The sequence below is a fragment of the Cetorhinus maximus genome, chromosome 11 (genome assembly GCF_964194155.1).
Source record: "Cetorhinus maximus chromosome 11, sCetMax3.hap1.1, whole genome shotgun sequence".
Lineage (NCBI taxonomy): Eukaryota > Metazoa > Chordata > Chondrichthyes > Lamniformes > Cetorhinidae > Cetorhinus > Cetorhinus maximus.
Window position 1 is genome coordinate 9,319,742 of NC_135889.1, and position 25,989 is coordinate 9,345,730.

General features: G+C 46.9%; 1 protein-coding gene across 1 annotated transcript; it reads left to right on the forward strand.

Moving 5' to 3' along the window:
• The first annotated feature begins 546 nt into the window (after positions 1-546).
• Positions 547-25,989, forward strand: asb18 (ankyrin repeat and SOCS box containing 18). The gene is made up of 5 exons (XM_078551512.1): positions 547-793; positions 14,991-15,258; positions 19,028-19,532; positions 22,985-23,098; positions 24,887-25,989. Exons 1-5 carry the CDS (start codon positions 559-561, stop codon positions 25,070-25,072), a joined length of 1,308 nt encoding a protein of 435 aa, XP_078407638.1. The 5' UTR covers positions 547-558; the 3' UTR covers positions 25,073-25,989.

A 25,989-nucleotide genomic window follows, 5' to 3' on the forward strand; every position in this document is an offset into this window, starting at 1 on the left:
TGGGAAGGGGAGGACATTGTGTCAGAGCCAGACCACTTCCTCAGCCAACACCCACATCCAGCAGAAAATGGCTGGACAGTGGTCAAGGGTCTAAAGGTCAGTCTCACTAGGTAGATTTAAGACCAATCCCTGCACAACTGACAAAACACAGTTACCCTGTCAAAGTATTTGACCAGAGGAGCTGTCAACATATGAACACTTAACAGATAGAACCTTCTAGTAGCCTTCAGTAAAATCCACTTGACAGTTATAAATCAGTCAATGAAATAAGTCATGCACCATCTCCAACTCTGCCAATAATAACATCGTTGCTTAGCCTTAAAGTATTTATAGAGGCACAATGGATGGTGAGCTCAGTAACTGCTCAACATGGGCATATTTATAGAACAACAATAGCCCGTTGCTTAACCTTAAAGTATTTATAGAGGCACAATGGATGGTGAGCTCAGTAACTGCTCAACATGGGCATATTTATAGAACAACAATAGCCCGTGTTCTTGTGTATATATTAAAGCAGCCAGAGTTAAAATAAACTCCAGGCACAAAGCTCTCCAGGCAATGGACAGGGACATTGTGCAGCGATCGCAGATATTCCTGGACTTTGAACAGAACCAGCATTCTCATGCCAGGAAGCGCCGAGGTCCAGAGGCCTTCCACCAGGCACTGGCACACGGAGACCTGAGCCTCCTCAAGGTCATGGTCAGCGAGTATCGTGAAGATGTCAACCTGGTCTTCGAAATCTGCAGCAAGGAAATGGAGTGGCAGGCGGAACCGGTGGCCCTGGGGATTTCAGGTACCTGCTGTGTGTGTGTGGACCTCTTGATTTGGTAGCACTCAACGGTGAATGCACAACACAAGAGGTAGGCTTCTGACTTGCTGCCTGGGCATAATATTGGCGGTGTGGTTTGATCACCCATTGCAAAATTTTTTTAATCCATTCATGGAACGTGAGCATTTATTGAGCATCCCTAATTGTCCTTTTGGAGGTGTTGTGAGCCATCTTCTTGAACCGCTGCAGTCCATGTGGATTAGGTACACCCACGGTGCTGTTAGAAAGGGAGTTCCAGAATTTCGACCTAGCCACAGTGAAGGAACAGACAGATAGTTCCAAGTCAGGATGATGTATGACTTGGAGAGGAACTTGCAAATGGTGGTGTTCCCATGCATCTGCTGCCCTTGTTATCTAGATGTAGTGGTTGCGGGTTTGAGAGGTGCTGTCAAAGCAGGCTTGCCATGTTGCTGCAGTGCATCTTGTAGATGGTAAAACCTTCTGGCCATAGTGTGCTATTCATAAAATCTGGAATTAAAAGCTAGCCCCAGTAATGATGACCACGAAACCATTCTCGATTGTTGTAAAAACCCATCTGGTTCACTAATGTCCTTTAGAGAAGGAAATCTCTAACTTGCTCTGGTCTGGCCTACATGTAACTCCAGACCATCGTCAGTGTAATTGACCCTTAACTGCCCTGTGAAATGGCCTAGCAAGCCACTCAGTTCAAGGGCAATTAGGGATGGGCAACAAATGTTGATCTTGCTATCGACACCCACATCCCATGAAAGAATAAAACAATTGCCCATGCGCATCCCCTTAGTGCCTGCGTTCTGTGTGCCTTTGCCTGGACTGGTGCTCCTAGACAATGCCCTCCCAATAGCTGACAGAAGGCTCAATGGAGGAGACTGCAGATGGTCTTGCAGGATGACTTCAAGCAGCTCTGACCCTAGAAAGCGCAGCTTTGGAGAATCGCTGCAGCCTGGGCTGGCTGGAGGATGGGCAGCAGTAAGGGCAGAGGTGAAGAGAAAGCTAGGTTGATAGTTTTCGACCGATTGTATTTCATCAATCATGGATCAATAGTAGATCAATAGCATCATTGATAGTGTTATGCTTTTCCGCAGTGTTTTAGAATTTTATACTTCTTTGTGGACATGAATGGAAAGCCTGCGGGTTCAATTTGTAAGCAACAGACCCAACCATCTCCAGTGGATAAAGACTTAAAAACATAGGAATATAGGATTTAGGAGCAGGAGTAGGCCATTCGGCCCTTTGAATGACACTTGTACCTAGGAAACTCAAAACCATGGATAAATGTTATGGAATGTTGAATACATAAAGAAGTGAAAATCCAATGGGGCATTTCTGCCACATGAGGGTAGCTCCAGCAATACTTCATAAGCATTAACAGTGCAAAGTTATACAGCAATATTATGTTAGTTTATTTTGCACTGATCAGTTATTACTAAATCAGTAATGATTCCAAACAACAATTTGTGTTTATTTTGTGCCTTTATCCCAGTAAAACATCTCAAGGCGCTTCACAGGAGCGATTGCCAAGGTAAATTTGACACCAAACTGCATTTTACAGAGATAGTAGGACAGATAAGGTAGGTCTTATAGAGCACCTTAAAGAAGAAGAGAGAGGTGGAGAGGCAGAGATGTTTACGGATGGAATTCCAGATCTTAAGGCCTAGGCAGCTAAGGCCAATTCCACCAATTTGTAGAGCAATGAAAATCAGGGAGGTGCAAAGAAAAATAGGAATTGGAGGAGAACAGAGGTCCCAGAGGGATTTAGGCCTGGAGGAAATTACAGAGACATGGAGGGGCGATTTGAGAACGAGTTCAAGTTGAGGCATCGCTGGTCTGGAATGCAGTAAATGTCAGAGGTAATGGGTGAGTGGGGCGTAGTGCGAGTTAGAATACGGGCAGCAGCGTTTTGGATAAGCTCAAGTCTACGGAGGGTGCAAGGTGGGGATAACCATAGTCTATAATAACTATAATCAGTCACCATGGGCGGAATTTTCCCTTGCGGGGACTAAGTGTGGTGGCGGGCGGGTTTCGCGGCACATTTCCCACTCGGTGTCATGGCAGGAAATCACGGCCAATTTCACGCTCGGAAGCTCATTAATTATGCATCAGCGAGTAGCTCCCCGAGTCACACGGCAGGACAGGTACTGATTCGTCCGCTCTGCTGTTACCTAATGGGGTCAAAGTCCAGGCCACTGGAACACACACATTACTCTCAGCAGGCCAGCTGTGTGCGGGGAAACTCCTTGCTATGGCTCCAGCCCAGAAAAAAGCTGCTCCCTGGTTCAGCAATCACTCCCTCGAGGCCCTCATCCCATGGAGCCCACCCGGATGTCCTCTACCCGAGGGGTGGCTCCAAGAGGCCCACAAGCCTCGCCTCGCCGGCTTGGGAGGCAGTTCCAAGGGAGGTCAGTGCATCGGGCAACTGCCCTTAAAACACCACCCAGCACAGGAAGATGAATGATCGATCTCACCCGCTCCTCCAGGGCAAGCTAGCCTTCAGCTCACTCCAATCTCACACGCTGATAATGGCATCATGCACTCAAAGGGTCTCACTGCTCAGGGGTCTCACACAATATTAGCGGGCGACACATCAGCACTGATTGTCTCGCGGGCACTTTAACATCACCAACATCTCATCTAACAAGCTGCACAAACTCCATCTTCAGCCCTTATTGGGGAGGGCTCAGTACGCACACAGCAAGCATGCATGCCCCCAACCTCTTCTCCATCTCTTCTTATCATATTCCATCCATTATCTTCACGCAGGCCAAGCTCACCCACAACCGGAGGGTGATATCCCAGATGGGAGGAGGGACGGCAAACGTCCGGGATCTGCCCCAGTTTGAGGAGGATGCCACCGATTGGCAGGCGAAGACAAAGCTTGCTCCTGAGGTGAAGGTGAGATCGGCCTCTCCCAGAAAGCCAGTACGCATGAGCCCTCCATGAATTGATCACATCCTGATAATCACAATGAGTGACTTGCAATGTTGTATCCTGCCTGTTTATGACCTAAATCTATCTGCTCTCTCTTAGAGGCACCAGTACACCCAGCCAGAGCTCCAGACCAACCATATGCCCCAGCCCCCAGGACACCTCAGGGAAGGATGCTGAAGATGGAGCAGATGAAGAATCGTCACTGCATTCACCTTCACCCTCCACCAGCACAGACACAGGTGGGTCCTACTTATAGACTAGGCTTGAGGTCACATTCTGGGAAACACTTCACTGACACGTCTCCAGCCGGAGGCAGTGACAGCCCAGGTCTCTGACACTCGGAGGACGGCTGGGGAACAGGCACCCGTTGAGTCTGAGTCTGAGTCTGATGATGAGCCTCTGCAAGCGGCCACCTCTAACATGCTGGAGATGCAACGACAGGCGGTGGAAAATCAGGGAGAGTTGTGAGAGGTAGTCGACAGACTAGAGTGAAGGTGGAGGAGTCCATCCACGGTCTATCTGATGTCATGGCTCCTCCACCGATTCGTCCACTCTGTGGTTACCTAATGGGGTCAAAGTCCGGGCCACTGGAACACACACATGTGAGTGCCTCGAGGTCTCCATGGGAAGGGTAGAGACCACCTTGGAGACCTTGGTCCAGCAGATCCTGCCGGATTTGTGTTCAGAGCTGCACTCTATCGCTATAGGCATTGGTGGAATCCATCAGTGGCTAGGCAGGAGGGGGGTGGGGCACCTTTACCACCCCTCCAATTGCTCCTTCTCAGAGAGTCAGGCAGGGGTCCTCGGGCACCCACAGGGAAGAGGACCAGCAGGTGGAAACCCCGGGGCTATTCATCCAGGTACCTCCGAGAGAGTCCAGCCAATCCCAATCCCCTCTACCTGTGACTCCATCACCTCCATCTGTACAGGCCAAGGAGGGTGCACATGCCCCTCAGCAGGAGATCCAAAGCAGGCTGGGGCACAAACTCACAAATCAAGGTGACCGAGATGCAACCCTGATACTCGACATCTCAATCACACAGAGCTTGGGAGAGGTTTGGACACATTCATGAGATGGGCCACCTTACCACAGGCTCTCCTGCAAACTCTTATCCGGTATACTGATTAAACTCAATTTGCACTTCAGCAATGACTGGATGCCCTTTGGCCCGTTATCCATGCTAAACGGAGAGAGCACATTAGAGGCTTTCTTTGATGATCTGGCTGATATGCAGCAGCTGTGCTTCCCTAACAATTGCCTACATTTTCCGTTCCCACATTCCTCTCTGTTAATGCTCAAATGGAGCAACTGTATTGAGATGCCAATGACTCCTGCAGTCTCTCGTTAAAGCGCGCCAAACGACAGTGGCTCCAATTGCACTTCTCAGGGAAGTCTTCCTCTTTTCTCTCTGCCCTGACTCTATTTCGACGTTGTGACTCTAAGCAGTTTGAGGGTGCCCCCGAAAGAGCCCCTAGTCCAGCCGTGGGCTCCTCCCACACTGCCTCAGATCCCTCCCGAGCAGATTCTTTTCTAGTTTCGATTTTACACTGCGCAATAACTTCAGGCGGTGCTGCATTTCTACTTTGAGAACAGAATCGACCCTCCCCCTGTCAGTATTTGGATCCCTCCAATCTTCCTGGAACTCCACAGTATGCAGGAGGACCTCCCTCCGGTTATTCTCCAGCCTCCCTCAATAACCCATTGTCATTGTGATGGACACTCCAGCCCTCCACCCGAACCCATCACCATTGATGTCTCCATGCCCCATGTGGACCTCACCCCTCCCAATTTTGAGGCTGTGTGCAAGGTGACATACAGAGGAAAGCCCCCCAAGGACAGCTTTCAATCCATCCGCACCTTTTATTCCCTTTTCCCCCTTTACAGGCTGCAGATGTCTCCCCGAACCATGACCATCCCAACTACAGCCCAATAACAAGCCGGACAACCCTATTGCCACCGACTGTAAAACAATGACCACGTGCTGCACTCCAGCTGTGCCTTAACCCAATTGAGCACACAGGCCTTATCCCTCTCTGGAGTGGGACTATGATGTACGTGCTATGCATAGCCCTGAGTATGGCCCACAAAGCCCCAGGACTACCTTTAATCTCTCACCCGACCTCTTGGGCCCAGACCAGGGACTATGGTCTTTCAATAAACTCTCCCTTTCCCCTTCATGATGGATCATAACACAATCTACCTTCCCCCCAACCCCCACTCCATGAGTCTCTGTGCAACCCATCCCTCTTGTGTGCACTAACACAACCCCTTCACCCTTTGATTCCCATTCACCTTCTTCTATGTCTGTATTCTAGTCTTCCATATCAGGCTCCAGCTTCCCTACCCTTGGCCTCCTCTCTACCTACCATCATTTCCACCCTCCCATTGACCCCATGCCTCTATCATCCTTCACCCCCCCACCCAGTTACAACACTGGTCTCTGTCTCAGAGTGCAGTCCTGCCTGAGACACTAAGTACTAGCCTCCCAGAGTACAGAGACACCCACCATAAAGAGACATTCCCTACATCCCCACCTGAGACACTGGAGCAGCACCATTTCAGGTAGGCTTGAATGTCACATTAACCTCAAAGTCACAAGTGAAATGAGGCCACTTATATCTGGTCATTATTTAGACAGGTCTAATTTCCTGCTGGCGCAACATGTAATTGGGAGGGGGGGAACATGATTCCGGTTAGCACCATTTTTAATGAGCATTCATGACATGGTAATTTATGCAAATGAAGTTCCCACCATGGATCGTCAGGAGACCCGACCCACCATCAACCTGCATGAAAGTGGCGAGGGGAAAATTCCGAATTGATTTCCTGCCAGCGGGATTTCAGCTTCTGGCGTCTCTCCGAATTTTCCGCTCCCACCTGCCACCAAAGCCACCGCTGGCAGGACCGGAAAATTCTGCCCCATGTCATTCACTTCTGCATTAGAGGTAAAGCTGGAAAGGTCTATTTTTTTTCCCAAAAATATACTTTATTCATAAAATATCTGAAAGAACATGACAAAACATTTCTAAATGGCCATCACAAAAACTACAAACATTTTCAACTTTTACACATAGATCACGAGGTGCTTCAATACAATCAATGAATATTACAATCATTTCAACATGGTCATTACAGACAGTCAGACAGTGCAATGGGATTGGAGTTATCGACATACATCATGTTGCACTCTGAGGTGCTTCAAAACAATTATAATATAATTAGTATTCAATGCATACATTCATTGTGAGCTGTACAGCCTGAGGGTCTATACAATTCCCAGCCCCTCGGTGCACTATGGCAGAAAGGTCTTAGACAACGACCTTTCCCAATTGCACCTTTGTGGCAGCTGCCCCAAGCTTTAGTGCGTCCCTCAGCACGTAGTCCTGGACCTTGGAATGTGCCAGTCTGCAACACTCAGTCAGGGACAACTCTTTGCACTGGAAGACCAACAAGTTTCGGGCAGACCAAAGAGCATCTTTCACCGAGTTGATGATCCTCCAGCTGCAGCTGATGTTTGTCTCGGTGTATGTCCCTGGGAACAGCCCATAGAGCACAGAGTCCTGTGTCATAGAACTGCTCGGGATGAACCTCGACAGAAACCACTGCATCTCTCTCCAGACCTTCTTTACAAAGGCACATTCCACAAGGAGGTGAACAACGGTCTCATCCCCACCACAGCCAACTCGAGGGCAACATGCGGAGGGGGTGAGACTCCTGGCGTGTTGGAAGGATCTGATGGGGAGGACCTTTCTCACCACCAGCCAAGCTACGTCTTGGTGCTTGTTGGAAAGTTTTGGCGATGAGGCATTCTGCCAAATGACTTTGACAGTCTGCTCGGGGAACCATCCCTCAGGATCCACCCTCTCCTTTTCCCGCAGGGCCTCTAGAACATTACGTGCTGACCACTGCCCGATGGACTTGTGGTCAAAAGTGTTTCTCTGCATAAATTTTTCCACGAGGGACAGGTGGTACGGCACGGTCCAACTACTTGGAGCATTCCGCGGCAGCGTGGCCAGACTCATCCTTTGCAACACCGGGGACAGGTAGAACCTCAGCACGTAGTGACACTTGGTGTTTGCGTACCGAGGGTCTACTCACAGCTTGATGCAGATGCACACAAAGGTGGCCATCAGGATGAGGGCGATGTTGGGCACGTTTTATCCCCCTTTATCTAGAGGCTTGTACATCGCGTCCCTGCGGATACGATCCATTTCCGACCTCCAGATAAAGCGAAAGATGGCTTGGGTGATCACCATCGTGCAAGAGTGAGGAATGGGCCAGACTTGCACCATGTACAGCAACAGCGAGAGTGCCTCACACCTGATGACCAGGTTCTTACCTGCAATGGAGAGGGAGCGTCACTCCCACATGCCCAGTTTTCTTTCCAACACAGACACTCGCTCCTTCCAGTTTCTAATGCATGCCCCGGTCCCTCCAAACCATATCCCCAGCACCTTCAGGCCGTCTGACCTATTTTACCATGTGCACAGGTACATATACTTCAGCAGTGACCAGCAGAAGCAGAGGCTGCAAGAGTCGTAAACATTGGTAACCCTGTTAAGGTCTGGGCGTTATTAATTGCCATACACGCACCTACCAAAAACCCAGTGGCGCAGCTTAACAGGAAGGGCTCAGATTCCATCAAGTGATCGTGGTACTGTGTGTTCATTACATGTCAACCACATTTCCATCTTGTCTTCTAGTTTAGTGCCTCATTAGGTGCTTGCAAAGTATGAAATGGGCTTGGCGATGCACTGTGACTGGCAATTTTTCTAAACCTTCCATTACTGCATTCACATCACACGCAAAACCAGTTGCTATTAAATCAGTAGCACTTCCAGTTTGATTGGGAGTCATGAAAGGCAAAGTTAGGATCAACCGGGGAAAATTTCGAGAATATTTCCCCCAAGTTAATAACCTTTGAGCAGGTTCGATGCCTATGATGCCTCTCTTCAATGTTTGTTCCCTGTCTTGATGTGTTGAAGATGGCTGCAAAAGAAGCAGCAGAAGGATAAGGATCATCAAGAGAGCAAGGGCTAACTTACCATCAACAAAATCACTCTTCCCAAAGCCCATGGAGCACCTACATCAGGGGCTGGAAAATATGTATATCTGAAAAGCCTTTTTTTTTAAAACAAAAACTATTGTGAGCTGCAAATCAAATATTCAAACCAAAACACATGGCAGATGTCTCTGCTAGAATGTGCTTGTATAATAAATAAAATACGAGTGTTGAATTTATCTACCAATAGGAAAGAATTGAAAGTAAAATTGACCTAATTCTGAATTATTGCATTTTTTGCTAGTGTTTTATTTTATGTTTTCCTTTGAATCTCCAGTATATGCATGTTCAGGGTGCTTAGTATTTATTTTATTCTTTCATGGGATGTGGGCATCACTGGCAAGGCCAGCATTTGTTGCCCATCCCTAATTGCCCTTGAAATGAGTGGCTCGCTCAGACATTTCAGGGGGTAGTTAAGATCTGGAGTCACATATAGGCCAGACCAGGTAAAGACTGCAAATTTCCTCCAAAGGATATTAGTGAAGCAGATGGTTTTTTTATGACAATTGATTACAGTTTCACAGTCATCATTACTGAGACTCACTTTCAATTCCAGATTTTATTAATTGAATTTAATTTAAATTCTACCAACTGCTGGGATGGGATTTGAACCCATATCCCCAGAGCATTAGCCTGGGATCTCTGAATTACTAGGCTAGTGATATGACTGCTACACCACCATCCTCCCCTATGGGTTAGCCTTTTATCCCCAAAATAAAAACACCAATCTCATTTTTCTTGACAATATTTTGTTTAGGTTTTTTTCATGATAATGCAGATAAGATGTAAGAGAGTCACATGCAGCTGTGCAGCCACAGGTTGCTGTTCTGTGACCAAGATTGTCAGAAGCCAGTGCATTTATAGGAAGCATGTGTTGGAGAATCAGCACATCAGCTTGATAACCTGACACAGGCCCTAATCTCCATTCCACCTCTGACCCTGCTGGGAGCATGGAATCACTGACTATCCTGTTGTCTCTGACCGACAAGGAAATACTGTCAAGCCATTTAGCAAACCGTGAAGATAAAGTTAAAAGCAAAATACTGTGGATGCTGGAAACCTGAAATAAAAACAGAAAATGCATGATAAACTCAGCAGGTCTGACAGCATCTGTGGAGAGAGAAACAGAGTTAACCTTTGGAGTGAGCAACAGAGTTAACCTTTGGAGTGAGAAACAGAGTTAACCTTTGGAGTCTGTTTGGCTCTTCTTTCTCTCTCCACAGATGCTGCCAAACCTGCTGAGTTTTTCCAGCATTTTCTGTTTTTATATGAAGATAAAGTGTTGTGCGATGGGTTCATTTGGTGTCTCATTGGTGAGATCTTGAGACTTGTATGTTTGAACATGAACCATTTATTGGTAATCCTTAACTAAGTACATAACCCAGTTACTGCCACGTATGGTGCTGATCCCATGCAGGTTCCTTTTAGACTGATCTCTGAGTCTATTACCATGTGACTCTATACATCATACCGTGGGTGGTGTTATTCTCCAGCCCCACGTTAACCCTTGCTCTGCTGAGCACATTTATATTACAATCGCATGCAGGCACATACAGCATAAAGTAAGTCCTGCTTTCTGTACTCACTGTTCTCCACAGACCAGTGGAAATGGAAAGACTTGAAAGAACTGGTATTTATATGTTGCCTTTCACAACCTCAGGATGTACTTTTGAAGTGCTGTCGCAATGTGGGAAACAAAGCAGACAATTTTGTGCACAGCAAGCTCCCACAAACAGCAATGAAACCCTGGATCATCTTTCTTCAGTGATATTGGTTGAGAGCAAATATTGGCCAGGACATTTATCTCTATTATATTGTCGTATTTTTAAAAACTCCGCACAACAGGTTTCCTTATATTCCAGTTATTGACTAGATAGATAAAAGCACTTTTCAACAGGAATAAAACTGCTTGACAACTGACCAAATATAGTGGAACACGCTGGACCACCTGTCCTACCATCCCGAGATAAAGGGATGAAAGTTAAAGATAAGATTTTTTTTTAAAAAGTTAGCAAAAAATGTTTTTAAGCAATAAGCTGAGATACTCACTCTCTGGGCCTATGGGCTGAATGAGATAAATAGAAATAAATGGAAATCCGACCACCAAAACCTTTTGATGAAGTGATTTATTTTATTATCATTCGTCCATGGGCTTTCCCGCCACGGATTTAATCAGGATGGAGGCAGGAAGGTGGCGAGGTCCCCACTCATCTACCCATTCTCCCACCCGATTAAATGACCCCCTCCCCCATCCCACTCCACCCCCACCCCCACCAAACTCGCCAGGGGGGAGGAGGGCACAAGATTCAATCCATGAGGTCAGTGGGGGACATAATGCAGGCAGAGCCACAGGATCCCCCTCCTTGGAGGTCAAATCCCCACCCCCCTCCCCCCCAAGGGTGAGGGTGGTTAGATGTCAGCTTCCCCCACGACTTGCCCCTTGGTGCAAGGCATCGCCCCACCAGGTTTGGCCCAGATTGGTCCGAGGAGCTGTGGAGCTTGCCAACAAACAAACAGGCATTTTCACTCTCGCAGATTTTGCTTTTGCTCTTCATTCCGAAAAGGCCAATTCCCATTCAATAATATAAAAAAATAGCATTTTCATCGCTGAGACGGGATCTGGGTAGCTAAAGAGACATGCGCGTGTCATTGGGGTTTTAATGTGTTGTGAAGCAAAGGTGAAACTCTCTCTGGCAAGTTAAAAGGCCAATTGGCTTAACCTTGTAACCTATTCGACCATTTCCCCCCACCCCCTGCGTCCACCGCTTTTTAACAACAACAATTTCAACCGAATTCAAAGCGTCCCTGTAAACAGGGGGACAAAAGGAACATTTTAGACGCCGAACAATGACCACATCACCCGAACCTGCTGAGGATTTAACTTACAGAGATCAAAACTCCACATTGGCTAAAGGCTGGTTAAAGTTAGGCACTGACCCTTTCGCCCAAGTGCAAATATATTTGCTCGCTTATCAAAACCTGTTACACTGTCCCTTTTATTCCCTGTTTCCAGTGTTATCGGGTCTTCCCCCTGTGTCTTTTGTTAAGGGTGTGAATGCTCAACAGAGCCTCGATTTTCTTGCTGATTTATCCCCGGGGGCGGGATTTTTCCGGCCCCGTCGCGGTGGGGCGGACGGGCGGGCAGGCGGGGCAGTAAAATACGGCGAGCCGTTCAAAAGTCCATCGACTTCGGCGGGACCGTAAAATTCCATCCCAGGGGCTCAGGAACGCACTGATTCCAAACACAAGTGGCTTTCGAAGCCGTCGAAGTTCCACCCAAATACTGTAGGGGGAAGCACGGAGCAGGAATGGGGTGAAGTTAAAGGCACAGGCATCAGGAAGAATTAAAATGTAGATCGCGGGGAGGGGGGAAATAGGGTGCAAAGGTTGAAATCAGATCCTACATTTGACAAATCTACCTTTATTCTCAATTAAGTCTACAACTGTGTAACAATACTACTATATACACCACTGAGCCTTGTATCTCATTCATTTCCACTTTTTAATTGACCCATTTTATCAGCACTATTAATTTACACAAATTGGCTACCACATTTCCTAAATTGCAACAACGCCCGCAAGTCACAAGTTCTTCATTGGCTGTGGAGTGCTTTGGGGCATCCTGAGGTCCTGAAAGACGTATAGAAATGCAAGTTCACTCCTTCCTTCCCCCCCCCACATTTCACTGACTTTTAGGGTTGCCAACCCTCCAGGATTGGCCTGGAGTCCTCCAGGAAATGGAGATCAATCTCCAGGACACTGCTGTGTGCAACCCTGGAGAAATATCATCAGGATATTAAAATAGATTTTAAAAAAATTTTCTTTGGACATTTCTCTTTACCAGATATAAAAATATTGAAAATGGGGTAAAAAAAAAAAAACAGGCTGTTTGGTTGACGGTCAAGCATCATCCATTGGGTAATGAGTTTGCTTTCCAATTGGTGTAGGAAGGCAGTGCATCAGAAGGATGGTTGTGTTGGCCGACTAATGAATATAGCTTGGCAGCAAGTCATGTGATGAAACCTCCAGGAATACATTTAATCACGGTTGGCAACCCTACTGGCTTTTGAAACCCAAGTTACCAGGAGAAGGGACCTGGCCTAACAACTTCTACTCAGCCCTGGTCCAGATCAACAACTGAGAGCAGGCCAAAGCCTGTGGCCTACTCCTGGTCCAAACAGGAACCCATTCTGCGGAGAATCCGAGTCCAGATGGAATCACGGTCGAAAACATAATGGGCTAGAGCTTCCGATCTACTCCTGCTATATCCCTATGTAAAAACAGTGCACAGGCAAGTGCTAAAATTCCAGTATCGACCCTGCCGAACAGAAATCATTAGTCACACAAAATTCCAAAGCAAAATCTCAATTCCACCAGACTCTCAATTAACATTTCTCCAAAGCTCTGCACATTTGCCGGGTATCTCGTGTTTACAACAAGAGCAACAACTAGCATTGAAATAGTGTACGCATGACAGTTCATCCCAATTCGCTTCACAGGAGTGAATATCAAATTTGCCAATGAGCCCCAGGCAATGTTAGGGCATGTGGCTTAAAGTTTGTTCAAAGAGGTAGGTTTTCAGGAGGAGAGAGAAGCAGAGAAGTTTAGGGAAGAATTTCCAGAGCTTAAGGCTCTTAGGGCCATCTATCTTGAGGTGAAAGAGGTTGAAAACACAAGAGGCTAGAATTAGAGGACCACAGATATCTCAGAGGGGGGAAAGGGGTTTAAAAGAGGAGGAATTATCAAAATAGGAAAACCATTGCATTGTGGCCATATCATTGTCACTCTCTGACAGGCCAGGTAAATGCTGGTAATCTAGATTGTTTACATCAGCCATTGTAAAAATACATCTGTACCACATCTCACACCACAACACCCTTTGCTGTTTAGCAAGGAGCCTGTTGTAGTGTTAAATTGCAACGTAATTAATTTACTTAAAATTGGCGAGTGCCCCAGGGCTCTACATCATAATAATTAAAAAGTGTTCATGCTAATGAGCTGGAGGATTATTTGAGGCAGACACTTACACTAATCCTGGTGTGTTTAATTACCATTAGAGCTCACTATCCCATTTTTTATGAGTAAAACAGCAGATCCTCCCATTCACAAAACTAACTGAGCCAAGTACAGCATTAGAGAGGAACTGCCGACTGTAAATGCACAAACTTTATGAGGTAGCTTAAAACTCTTGCAGTTGTGAGATCAGCAACTATTAGTTGCCCATGCAAAAGCTAGTGGAAACCTGGGATTCTCTCCCTCTGCAAGCTGCTGAGGCTCAGGTGACTGGGGGGGTGGTGCATTTGCAGGGGGGCGGCACGGTGGGTTAATTGGAAACTTCGAAACTGAGATTTTTGTTGGGCTAAGGGTATTCAGGGTTCCGGGGCTAAGGCAGGTAAATGAAGTTAATACATAGATGTGCCACAACCTAACTGAATGGCGGAATAGGCATGAGGGGTTGAATGGTCCAGTCCTGGCCACTACAATGGCAACTCTTCCAGGATCAATCTCCAGCCTGTGCTGACTCAGCTAGGACTGGACTACTGGCACTCGAACGAGTTTCATTCTAATTGGGCGGAGCGCAGAGATCTTGGAGGATTATAGGCCTGGAAGAGGCTACCGAGATAAGGGAGGGGGCGAGGCCATGAAGGGATTTGAATGCAAGGGTGAGAGTTTTGAATCAAGGCATTACTGAACCAACCACAATGACTGTCACAAATCAATCAACCTGCTGACGGTCATTGTCCAAACTCACACATGGAGGCACTTGGGTGAGTCAATCATTGGGAGACGGTGGTGTAGTGGACTAGTAATCCAGAGGCCCAGGCTAATGCCTAGGGGCCATGAGTTCAAATCCCACCATGGCACCTGGCAGCAATTACATTCAATTGATAAATCTGACTCCAGAGTCACACAATGTGGTTGACTCTTAACTGCCCTCTGAAATGGCCTCGCAAGCCACTCAATTCAAGGGCAATTAGGGTTGGGGATGGGCAACAAAAGTTGGCCTTGCTGGTGAAGCCCACGTCCCATGAAAGAATAAACATTTTGAAAAAGAGGGCACCTGGTAGCTTGAAATAGTGAGTCCGCATCCTGCTGTGAGTAATCAGGTGAGTGAAGGCAGAGGTGCTATAGGGTTGGTGGCCACTCATTCTCATGAGCATTTACAGTCTCAATCTCTTGTTACGCTGCAGGTCTCTGGTCCCTGGAGTATAAGCAAGAGCTGACCAGCCCTCTGTGCATCGCTGCAAGCCATGGTTACACCGACTGCCTGCAGTACCTGCTCCAACGGGGAGCCAAGCCCAATATGATTGTGGGGACAAAGAGCGCGCTACACACGGCCTGCGAGAACGCGCACACGGACTGCACGGAAGTGCTGCTCGAACACGGGGCCAACCCCAGGCTGCTGACAGAGGAGGGACTGTCCCCCTTGCACCTCTGTGACACCGCACAGTCCTTCTGGTGAGTGACATTGGTCAGAGCTGGTCGCATCGCCATTATGCAATATGGCGGCAGATAAAGGGTTAAAAGAAAAAAAAACATTACATTTAAATGGCACCTTTCACTGCCTCAGGATGTCCCAAAGTCCTTTACAGCCAATGAAATGCTTTTGAAGTGTAGTGATTGTTGGAAGATAGGAAACACAGCAATCAATCTGAGCACAGCAAGTTCCTGCACCCACAGTGTGACCAGATAATCTGTTGGTTGAGAGATGAATGGTGGCCAGGACACTAGGGGGAATTTGCCAACTCTTTTTCGAAATAGTGCTACAGAATCTTTTGCGTGAGAGACCAGCTGGGACCTCAGTTCAACAGGTCATCTGAAAGGCAGGACTTCCAGCAGTGCAGCACTTTCTCAGTACTGTACTGGAAGAGTTGCCCAAGGTTTTGTGCCCTAGTCTCTGGAGTTAACCCTAACCACCTCCATAACTATAATTGCATGCATGGTATGGGTGAGCAGGATGTGGTTCAGTAAAACTTGTGGCTCAATGGAAAGATAGTTATTGGAAAATGCAACATTAAGACACAAAGTCACATGGGATTGGGTGGCACAGTGGGCTAGGGCACTGTTCTTTCACTTGTGGGATATAGGTTGGGTCAGTCCCAACCCAAAACCTAGTAAAAATATGTCCACAGCACAAATAATCTATATAATTCAGCATGAAATGGAAATTGCTATGTGTTCTTGATGTCTTTTGGTTTCCAGATGTTGGTAATAATCACACTTTAAGCTGGGAACGATCAGAACTCTTTATCTCTAACTTGCAATGCTGCCTTGTACAAAAGAAGGACTGGCTTAAACTGGTTCTGCTACATGTCACATCAGTCTCTAGTGCAGCCATGAAATGTGACCCCTTGGAACACTTACACCTAATAATTCCTATCTAATTAGCCCCTAGCTCTTTTACAGATATTTACAGATAATATAACAATATATAACAGAAATTCAACTCTGATAAAAGCAAAATACTGCGGATGCTGGTAATCGGAAACAAAAACAGAAAATGCTGGAAAAACTCAGCAGGTCTAACGGCATCTGTGGAGAGAAAGACACAGTCCATATGACTCTTCATCAGAGCTAAAGAGAAGTGAAAATGTGATGAAATTTATACTGTTTAAGGGGGGTGGAGCAGGTGGAGCTGGATAGAAGGCCTGTGATAGGTGGAGGCAAAGGAGAGATTGACAAAGATGTCAAGAACAAAAGGACAAAAGGGATGTTAATGCTAGTGGTGAGGGTTAAAGGAGGTGCTGATGGTATTATGCTTTTATCAGAGTTCAGCAACTTCAGACCATGAACTCTCGCCTCCATCCTCAACCCCTTTTTTATCCCTTTATTTCAATATTCATTTTTAAATTTTATTTTTTACCCACTTATTTTTATTTTCATTTTTATTCATTGTTTTATCCCCACCTTTTACCCAATTTTCGATCTTTTACCCCCCACCCCACCCCCGCTAGGGCCATCTGTCACTTGTTCATGTTGTTCTTTCCAGAGTGCTTACCCTTGTCCTGCTATTATCATATTCTGCTTTCTGACCTTAATGCCACCATCAGCACCTCCTTTAGCCCTCACCACTACCATCAACACCCCTTTGTCCTTTTGTCCATGACATCTTTGCCAATCTCTCCTTTGCCTCCACCTATCACTGGCCTTCTATCCAGCTTCACCTGCTTCACCACCCCCCCTTAAACAGTATAAATTTCATCACATTTTTACTTCTCTTTAACTCTGAAGAAGAGTCGTACGAACTCGAAATGTTAATTCTGTCTTTCTCTCCACAGATGCTGTTAGACCTGCTGAGTTTTTCCAGCATTTTCTGTTTTTGTTTCAGAAATCCCACTCTGCCTGGCTTGTGAATAGCAATAAATCCCTGGTGCAGTTGTATAATCATGGGGTTAATTATAACTCAGCAAAACAAATGAGTTTGGCTAGGGTGGGACATTAAAGTGTTAAAAATCTGAAACAGGAACACAGCCACCTTGAACTCACCCATTTCCTGTTTTATCAGAGATGGGGCGCGGGCGGGCAAACCAATCTGCTCTCAGGAGGATGTCAGTTGATGAAACCCTGTAAGAAACATAGACACAGGAGGAAGCCATTCATCCCCTCACACCTGTTCCACCGCTCACTGAGGTCATGGTTAATTTGTGACCTAACTCCAGGTATGCACCTTTGCACTATATCCTTTGGTTAACAAAAATCTATCGATCTCAGGTTTAAAATTATCAGTTGTTCTGACATTTACTGCCGTTTGCAGAAGACAGTTCCAAACTTGTACTACCCTTAGTTTGTCGAAGTGTTTCCTCATTTCACCCCTGCAAAGTCTGGCTCTGATTTTTATATTCTGCCCTCTAGCGCTGGACTCCTCAACCAGATAGTCTCTCGCTATATCCCGTACCTTTTCCCCTTAATACTTAAAAACTTTGACCAAATCACCCATTAACCTTTTAAATACCAATGAAAACAATCTCTCCTTGCAATTTAACCCAAGGAGTCCAAGTATCATTCTAGTTAAATCTGCACTGCACTCCCTACAGGACCTTTATAATCTTCCTAAGGCATGATCCCCAGACTTGCTCACAGTAACTCCGGGTATGGTCTAACCAGGGCTTTGTGTAGCAGAAGCATGACTCCAACACCCTTGTATTCTCGTCCTCTAGATATAAAGGCCAGCGTTCTATTCGCAGTTTTGATTACTTTCTGTACTTGTTCATGGCATTTTAATGATTAATGTCCCTGGACCCCCAAGTCTGATTGGACTTCCACTCTTTCTAACTTTTCACCATTCAGAAAGTAACCTGTTCTATTCTTTTTAGGTCCAAGGTGGATGAACTCATACTTGCCAACATTGAAATTCATTTGCCACAGTTTTTCCCACTCTCTTAACCTGTTCGTATCTCTTTGTAATTTCATGCTTCCATCTGCACTATTCACAATGCCACTGTGTCTCTTTCTATCCCATTACCTAGGTCATAAATAAATATGGTGAGTCGCTGAGGCCACAACATTACTCCGACTTTCGAAATTGGACCTGCCTCAGTCATGGAAGCAATGGAAGTATATGCGGCGCTTGTAGTTCATTCGTGCAGTTTAGATACAACGTAAACAATAACAACTTGTATCTCTATAGCATCACTGTCCCACAGAGTGTTATCAAACAAATGTGCTACTGAGTTGCATAAGGGAGATTGTGGTGTAGCAGTAATGTCACTGGACTAGTAACCTCTAAACTCAGGCTAATGCTGTAGTGATTTGGGTTCAAATCCCACCAGAACAGCTGGTGAAATTTAAGTTCTTTTTAAAAACTGGAATTGAAAGCTAGTCTCAGTAATGGTGACCATGGCAACTGTCATCAATTGTTGTAAAAAAAAAACCCTTCTGGTTCACTCATGACCTTTAAGGAAGGAAATCTGCCCTCCTTACCTGATCTGACCTCCATGTGACTCCAGACCCTCAGCAATGTGGTTAATTGCCATCTGGCGGTTCAAGGGTAATTTAGGAATGGGCAACAAATGCTGGCCTTGCCAGTGAACCCCACATCCCGTGAAAGAAAGCGCTAGGATAGGTGACCAAACAATTGGTCAACAAGGTAAGTTTTATGAAGCATCTTAAAGTAAGGAAGGTTTGGTTGGGGGGGTGGGGGGTGGGAGATTTTAGGCAGAAAATTCCAGAGCTTGGTAATATTGAAATATGGGAGTAATCCATTCTCAGTTTCCTACCCTCCATCTAGGTGTGCGAAACTGCTGCTGAAGTTTCGGGCAGATGTCAACCGGTTGACTGAGGAGGATCAGGAGAGTCCCTTGCATGTGGTGGCCAGACGGGGTCTGCACAATCATGTCCACCTCTTCCTAAGATACGGGGCCTCTGTGAACGTCATGAATGTCCACCTGGAATCACCGCTGGGCAGCGCCTGTGCAAGTGCGTGGCGACTGGAGAGCCAGGGGGACTATCTCCAAGTGTGCAAGGTCCTTATTATGAACGGTGCCAACGTGAACTCTGTAGACAACGAGAAGCGGAGTCCGCTCCACAAGGCTTCCAAGAATGCCAGCCTCCAGCTGGTCCAGCTCCTGCTGAGGCACAATGCGGATGTCAACGCCATTGACTACAACGGGTGCTCTCCTCTCGCCAACGTGATCCAGACTGCGCCTTTTAAAGAAGAGCTTAACCCTCAATGGACCGTCCAAACCTTGCTCAACCATGGGTCCCGCAGGGTGTGGCCAGCTGCCTTTCCCAAGGTAACAGTCAGCGCGGTGTTTACCAGAGAGCCATGCAATAGAGCCGACTCAGAAATGGGTGGCCATGATAGAGAAATTTAAATTAGAATGAGCGTAAAGGCTAATTTAGCCTATCAAAGGCCTCTCCCATAATTGTCTCATCATGGCATCTTCACAACAACAATTTCAATTTATATAAGTGCCTTTAACATAGTAAAGTGTCCCAAAGTGCTTTTCAGGCAAAATATCGAACAAAATTTGTCACCAAACTGCATACGAGTTTACAAAATAGGAGCAGGAGTAGGCCATTCGGCCCCTCGAGCCTCCTCCGCCATTCAATAAGATCATGGCTGATCTGTCTGCATTAGGAGATATTAGGTCAGGTGACTGAATGCTTGGCCAAAGAGATAGGTTGTAAGGAGTGTCTTAAAGGAGGGAAGCAGGGTAGAGAGGCAGAGAAGTTTAAGGAGAGAATTCCAGAGCTAAGGACCCAGGCAACTAAAAGCATAGCCACCACTGGTGGAGCAAATTCAAATGGAAGATGCTCAAGAGGCCAGAGTTAGAGGAGCATGGAGATCTCGGACGCTTGCAGGGGCTGGAAAAGATTACAGAGATAGGGAAGGGCGAGGCCATGAGAGATTTGCAAATAAGGGAGGGAATTTTAAGATTGAGGCATTGCCAGGCCAAGAAGTCAATGTAGGTCAGCAAGCATAGAGGCGATGGATCATCAGGACTTGGTGAGAGTTAGATACAGGCAGCAGTACATTTATTTCCAATACACTTCTCCCTATTATCTCGCATTGTAGATTAATCAGAACATTTTTCACTCTTTGATATTATCTCTGTGTCTCAAACTTTACTTTTCACGAATGAGCTAGATAGCTTGGCCCAGTTATCGGCAGTCTACAAGGAAAAGCCTCCATTTTAAGAGGCTGCAGTGCTTGAGTTTAACTCTTCTTATTCCTTGTTACTCCCAAGCACACTGGTTCATGCTGTGGTAACCAGCAGCCTCATACCATTGCTCACGTGCAATCTTCCTGGATAGAAAGGCCGCGACTCATCTTAAGTTTCTCTTAAGAGACCTCATCCAAACTAAAGTAACCAGTTGAGGATTGGTGAGAGAGCTCGGGCTCATCAAGGTAGCTCAGGGCCTGCTGTCAGCTCTAGACCAGAATATGAAGAGCGACCAGGAGAAATAATCCTGGCCTCCTTTCCTTCTCCCTAACAAGGGACGCTAGGGCCTCAACTAGTGCTTCAGCTAAGACTGAGCTACTCAGCATCATTCAAACCCTCTCCTCCCTCGCCCCTCTCCTCAAGTGATAGGCCACTGCTAATTCTGGGGATACACATCAAAGAAATACAGTCAAGGTTCCGAGCTCACTGAGATCCTGGGCTGGATTTGCCAGGGAGGCAGAGACAGGCCAGGAGGTGGGCAAGCCTGAAAATTTGTGCTGGAGCGCAGCATGCCGATTTCCCAATGCGTTGCCCCCTGCGCACGATTTTTCCAGAAGCGGCATCTCAGGGAAGAGGGCCGCCCACCGGGAAGGGTGGGGCATCAATTAAGCTCATTATTAATGCAATGGAGTGGGTCTACTTTCACACATCGGGAATTTCCCCAATGCCGCATGTGCCCCACACTGCGTCAGAGCCTCGTCCAGGAGGTGGTGAGGCGCAGTGGGTACTGCCCCTACCTCTGTGCCAGAAACTCCAGGTTCAAGTCCCACTCGGGGACTTGATGGTCCACGGAAGGTGTGTTCATAACGTGGCCAAACAGGTTGATTATCAGCCTTTAAATCCTTCCGATATGCCCATGTCAGGCGGTAGGAGCAGGATAGCCAAAACCGTGTGGTGGCTGCAGCACTGCAACTTCCCTAAGTTAAAAGGCTCCACAGGCAAGCTCTTGCCACAGGCTGTACTCCATGGCAAGTGCCCCCCTCGCTTCGAGGGATCGCTAGAGGGAAAGCGAGTTGCGTCCAAGCTGATGAGGTAGCTGCGACTGTGGGAGGACATGAGTGAAGCATCGGACGTTGAACATTTTGGTTAAAAGACGGAGAAGAGGCAAAGAGGAACCATGGATGGCGAGAGATGTGCGACTGAGGAAACCGAGCTGCCTTACTGGGGACGCCAAAAGAGAGGGGGTAATTGGGCCTGTGCTTAAGCGTGGTCACAATAAGGTGCCAGGGTATTTCTGTACTTAAGGAGCTGGTGATTGTGGCTGTATTGAGGGGTGGGGCCACCTGCTCAGAACTGGGCTGGAGCAGTGAAGAGGAGCAATGTACCCAGCAACACACACAGTAGCCTGGTGCAGAGGGAGGCAGAGGTACCGCCCTCTCCAGCGACCTCCAGCCGTGCTTCCTCAGTATGCCTGGCCGGCTGTCTCCTGTGACTCCACGGAAAAAAAAAACTTCTCTCTTGGCCCTCGCTATGACCCCCAGGGAGGTGTCGCTGAACCACAGCAGTGCCCTATCTCGATCGGCTCCCATGTTTATGTACTGAAAGTCTGCTCCCTCAGCGCTGACACTCTCAGGCTCGAGCTCCCTTTAAACAGGGCCCACCGCCACCAGCTCCCACCTCCTGATTGTGCCCGCCATCTGTAACTGGACGGACATCATAGAGGCGTCCCAGTAATTGGTTACCTCCCGAAAAATGATGACGCGCCCCACACACCGGCCTCCAGCGGGACCGGGACCAGAAGTGGTCCCAGCATCGGGAGCCCGGCAATCCTGTCAAAACCCAGTCCCATGCCTGGATAATAAAAGAAAGAAAGAGCTGCATTTCTACTGCACAACCTCAGGGCATCCAAAAGTACTCCTGAAGTGTAGTCACTGGAAATGCAGCAGCCAATTTGCACACAGCAAGCTCCCACAAACAGCTATGTGATTGTGATCAGATAATCTGTTTTTTACTTACGTTGGTTGTGGGATGAACATCAGCCAGGGCACGGGGGAGAATTTCATTGCTCTTCTCTTAAATATTGCCTCCGTTTAACATTGCACCCAATAGGCAGCAGCTCCAACAGTGCAGCACTCCCTCACTGCTGCACTGGGAGTGTTAACCTGGATTATGTACCCAAGTTCTTTAGATAGGGATTTGAACCTCCAACATTCTGATTCAGGGGCAAGAGGACTACCCATTCAGCCAGGGCTCCTTTGGGCAAGGATGAGATCAGGCCCTGTGATATTATCTGCCACAGTTAAGTCGTCAATATTCTCTGGCTCAGTTCACATACAAAGAATAACTGCCAGGGCAAGGCAATGAACTGTGACTGATGCCAGTGGAACCCAGGAAGCATAGTTAGAAGAGGGAGGGGTGGAAATCAGAGCTGCTTAGTATAGCACAGTGCCTTGTCCCATATCCCCTGGGTTAGCGAGGTATGAATAATGTCTGCAATTGTCCAAGTTTAGACAAGAAATTGATGAATCTGTGGCTTTAAGGTTGCACGAACCACTTTCAAGAGCTTGCTTCCACCCTAGGTGATGAAGAGTTGTGCTGCCTCTCCCAAGACCATCGAAGTCTTGTTCAATTCATATCAACAAATCCAAGTCACTGAGAAATGGATGGAGGTGGTCCCAGAGGAGATATTTCAGGTACCAACTCATGCAGAGCTCCCCAACTGGTTCTAGTGAAAAAAATCATGGCATTTTACAGCACAGAGGGAGGCCATTCTGCCCGTTGTTCCTGCAACAGCTCTCTCAAGGGACTGCCCAACTTACCTTTTACAAATGTATGCTAGTTACGTGCATAGAATTTACAGTACAGAAACTGACCCTTTGGTCTCACCTTTCTCTGTGGTTATGCTTACAAGCTTCCTTTCAGCCCATCAGCATATCCTTCTATCCCTTTCTCCCCCATGTGTTGGTTATCGAGCTTCTGCTCAAATACTATTCACCTCCACTACTCCTGGAGGCATTGAATTTCATATTCTCACCATACTCTGAATAAAGAGGTTTCCCCTGAATTTCCCATTGCATTTATTAGTGATTACCTTGATATTTACTTGCCTCTAGTTGCAGGCTCTCCTACCAGTGGAAGCGGCTTTGCCACATCGACCATATTCATTTGAAACCCCTCAAGCTCACCTCTCAGCCTCCTCATGAAAGCCATCCTTAACTTATCCATGTCTCTCCGGCACAGATTTAATCTCGTTCCAAATAATGGACTTTAGAAACTTACCCACCAGCAGAGTCATCTATCCTGGCCCAGTCTTTTTCCTCTTTTGCACTCCAGTTCTCGAGGATGACCTCTTATTGCCCTAGCTCCTATAGACATTTAATGAACCAATTAATTAATCGAGGCTCTCCCCCTTCCGTGCACTGTACCCCCACATAGGGAAGCCAAGGACAGTCTGCTTCCACATTGCTGTAAACTTCTCCTTCCTCTACCTCCCCCCTACCCACCCCCCTCCCCCCAGGCAGTTTCCTAAATTCCCTTTATGAGGAATCGTAGCCATTTTTATTTTGCTGTTGCACCAGAATGCATTTTATTTCCCTTCTCTCCGGTCAAACCCCTTTCAGGCTTTCTACCTCCAAGTGCCCACCTTGAACTGGATGGATGCAAAGAAACAGAATTGCAGGTTGCCCTTTGCTCTTTTGAGCATACCATTGAAATGAAGGAGGCTAATTAACAAATTTACTAATTAATTAAATTGACAGCCCCTTAAAGGGGGACTCTAATGACAGGCAAAACTTGAAAGGGAACTTACATAATTAAATTAAACTGTTGTTTCTGGGGCTGATGATGCACTCCAGCCTCTGCGGTGCCCACTGGTCATGTAAGGCCTCAAACGTGCCAGTGGGCACCAAGTGCCCCCTCTCCAGGGACATCCGGGCATTAACATAGCCATGGAAGAGGAGCAGACAGTCGGACCGGACAAGCAGGTTGCTCTGTATGAGGGCTGCACTGTCTTGGGGCTCGCACTGAGACACTGTATTAATGCTGCCCGCATTCTTCTCACACACGACCTTGAGGCAACAGAGTAGGGCAGTTTTTATTCACTGGCCTGGACTAGAAGCCAACTTAAGTCCTGCAAGTCGAAAGACAATGTGCTAACCAATTGCACGGCCTTCCTGTTTCACGTACAATCTGACTTTACCATCGTGAAATCTATTATTGGTGCCATATCAAACATGGTGAAATGGAGAAGGGTCTTAAGGCAGGCTGTTCCTGCCTGATCCTGCAAGTGAAACACCCAAAAACGTCCCTGACGCCCTTCAATAACTATCCAACCTTCTGTGTGTCTAATGTCTAATATCCCATTTGAAGTGAATGTAAGTCAGGTTTGCTGGGATGTGTGATAGGCCGAATGATGATTTCCGTTCTCTAAGGATGTGAGAGCGAATACTAACTCTGCTGGTGTTTCTTTTCTCTGTCCTTAGCTTCACCAGCCATTCTATGAGTCTCTCTTTGCTCTGGCCTGCAGTCCTCGCTCCTTGCAACACCTGTGCCGGTTCGCCGCCAGGAAGCTGTTCGGCAACCAATGCCACACCCTCATCCCCAGGCTGCCAATTCCAAAATGCTTGTGTGGATACCTACTCCTGGAGCCAGAAGGCCTGGTATATTAATCCTTCGCTCTCGTTCTCCCCTCATCCCTTTCACTGCAAAACATACCAAATGCAAAGAACATAGAGGACCATCTGGAGTCTCCAACATTGGAACTTGGACTAAAAGGGTGAAAATAGGAGGACAGGGTTGCACATATCTTTGACTTAATGGAAGACAGGTCCGTGGGAAGAGTATGGTGGTCAGAATATTTCTAATGGTGCAATCGTTATCAGTGGGCCCATCCCAAGTTTTCTGTGGTTTTGACGAATCTGATTTTTGCCCCCCAATTGTCATCCCCACCCACCCCCTAGCCTGACCTCCAACCCTCCTGAAGTTTGAATCTCTTGCTTGGGATCAGTTTCATTCCTGCTGGAAATACTGCGGCATCCAGCTCAAGTAGATGTGTGTCACATAACCCCATCCTCCAATACAGCACCAGGGGCACTAATATAGTGGCTCAGCAATAGAAGTCAATTAGTATGGCTGTAAGGAGAAATCACGGTGAATGTTTTCCCTGAAGCTGAGGTTAAAGTACTATTCAAGTTGATTTGGAGGAAGCTGTGCTCTGGGCGTTCAACTCGCCTGCTGTGGCTGGCATGGGAGGGCTTGATGTGGTCACTCAAGTGACACACCTTTTCATTCAAGTGGAAAGCCGGAAATGTTCTAACCTCAGCACGTTACTTTAGCAAACATGAATGTGCCATGCCAAATCTCACAGTGATGTAGTGACATGTTTGGGAGCGTGTATAATGTATGTGCTTTATGCAATGTCTGTGCATGTATGTAGCATGTGGTTAGGAACTGTCAAAACATCTGTATTGAAATTAATTTCCAATTTGCAATATATGTGTAGAATGTGTGATCACAAACACTGAGATTTTCAACCCATGTGTTGCCTTGGTAAATATAATAAGGGGGAAAGTACATTTTGTCTCCA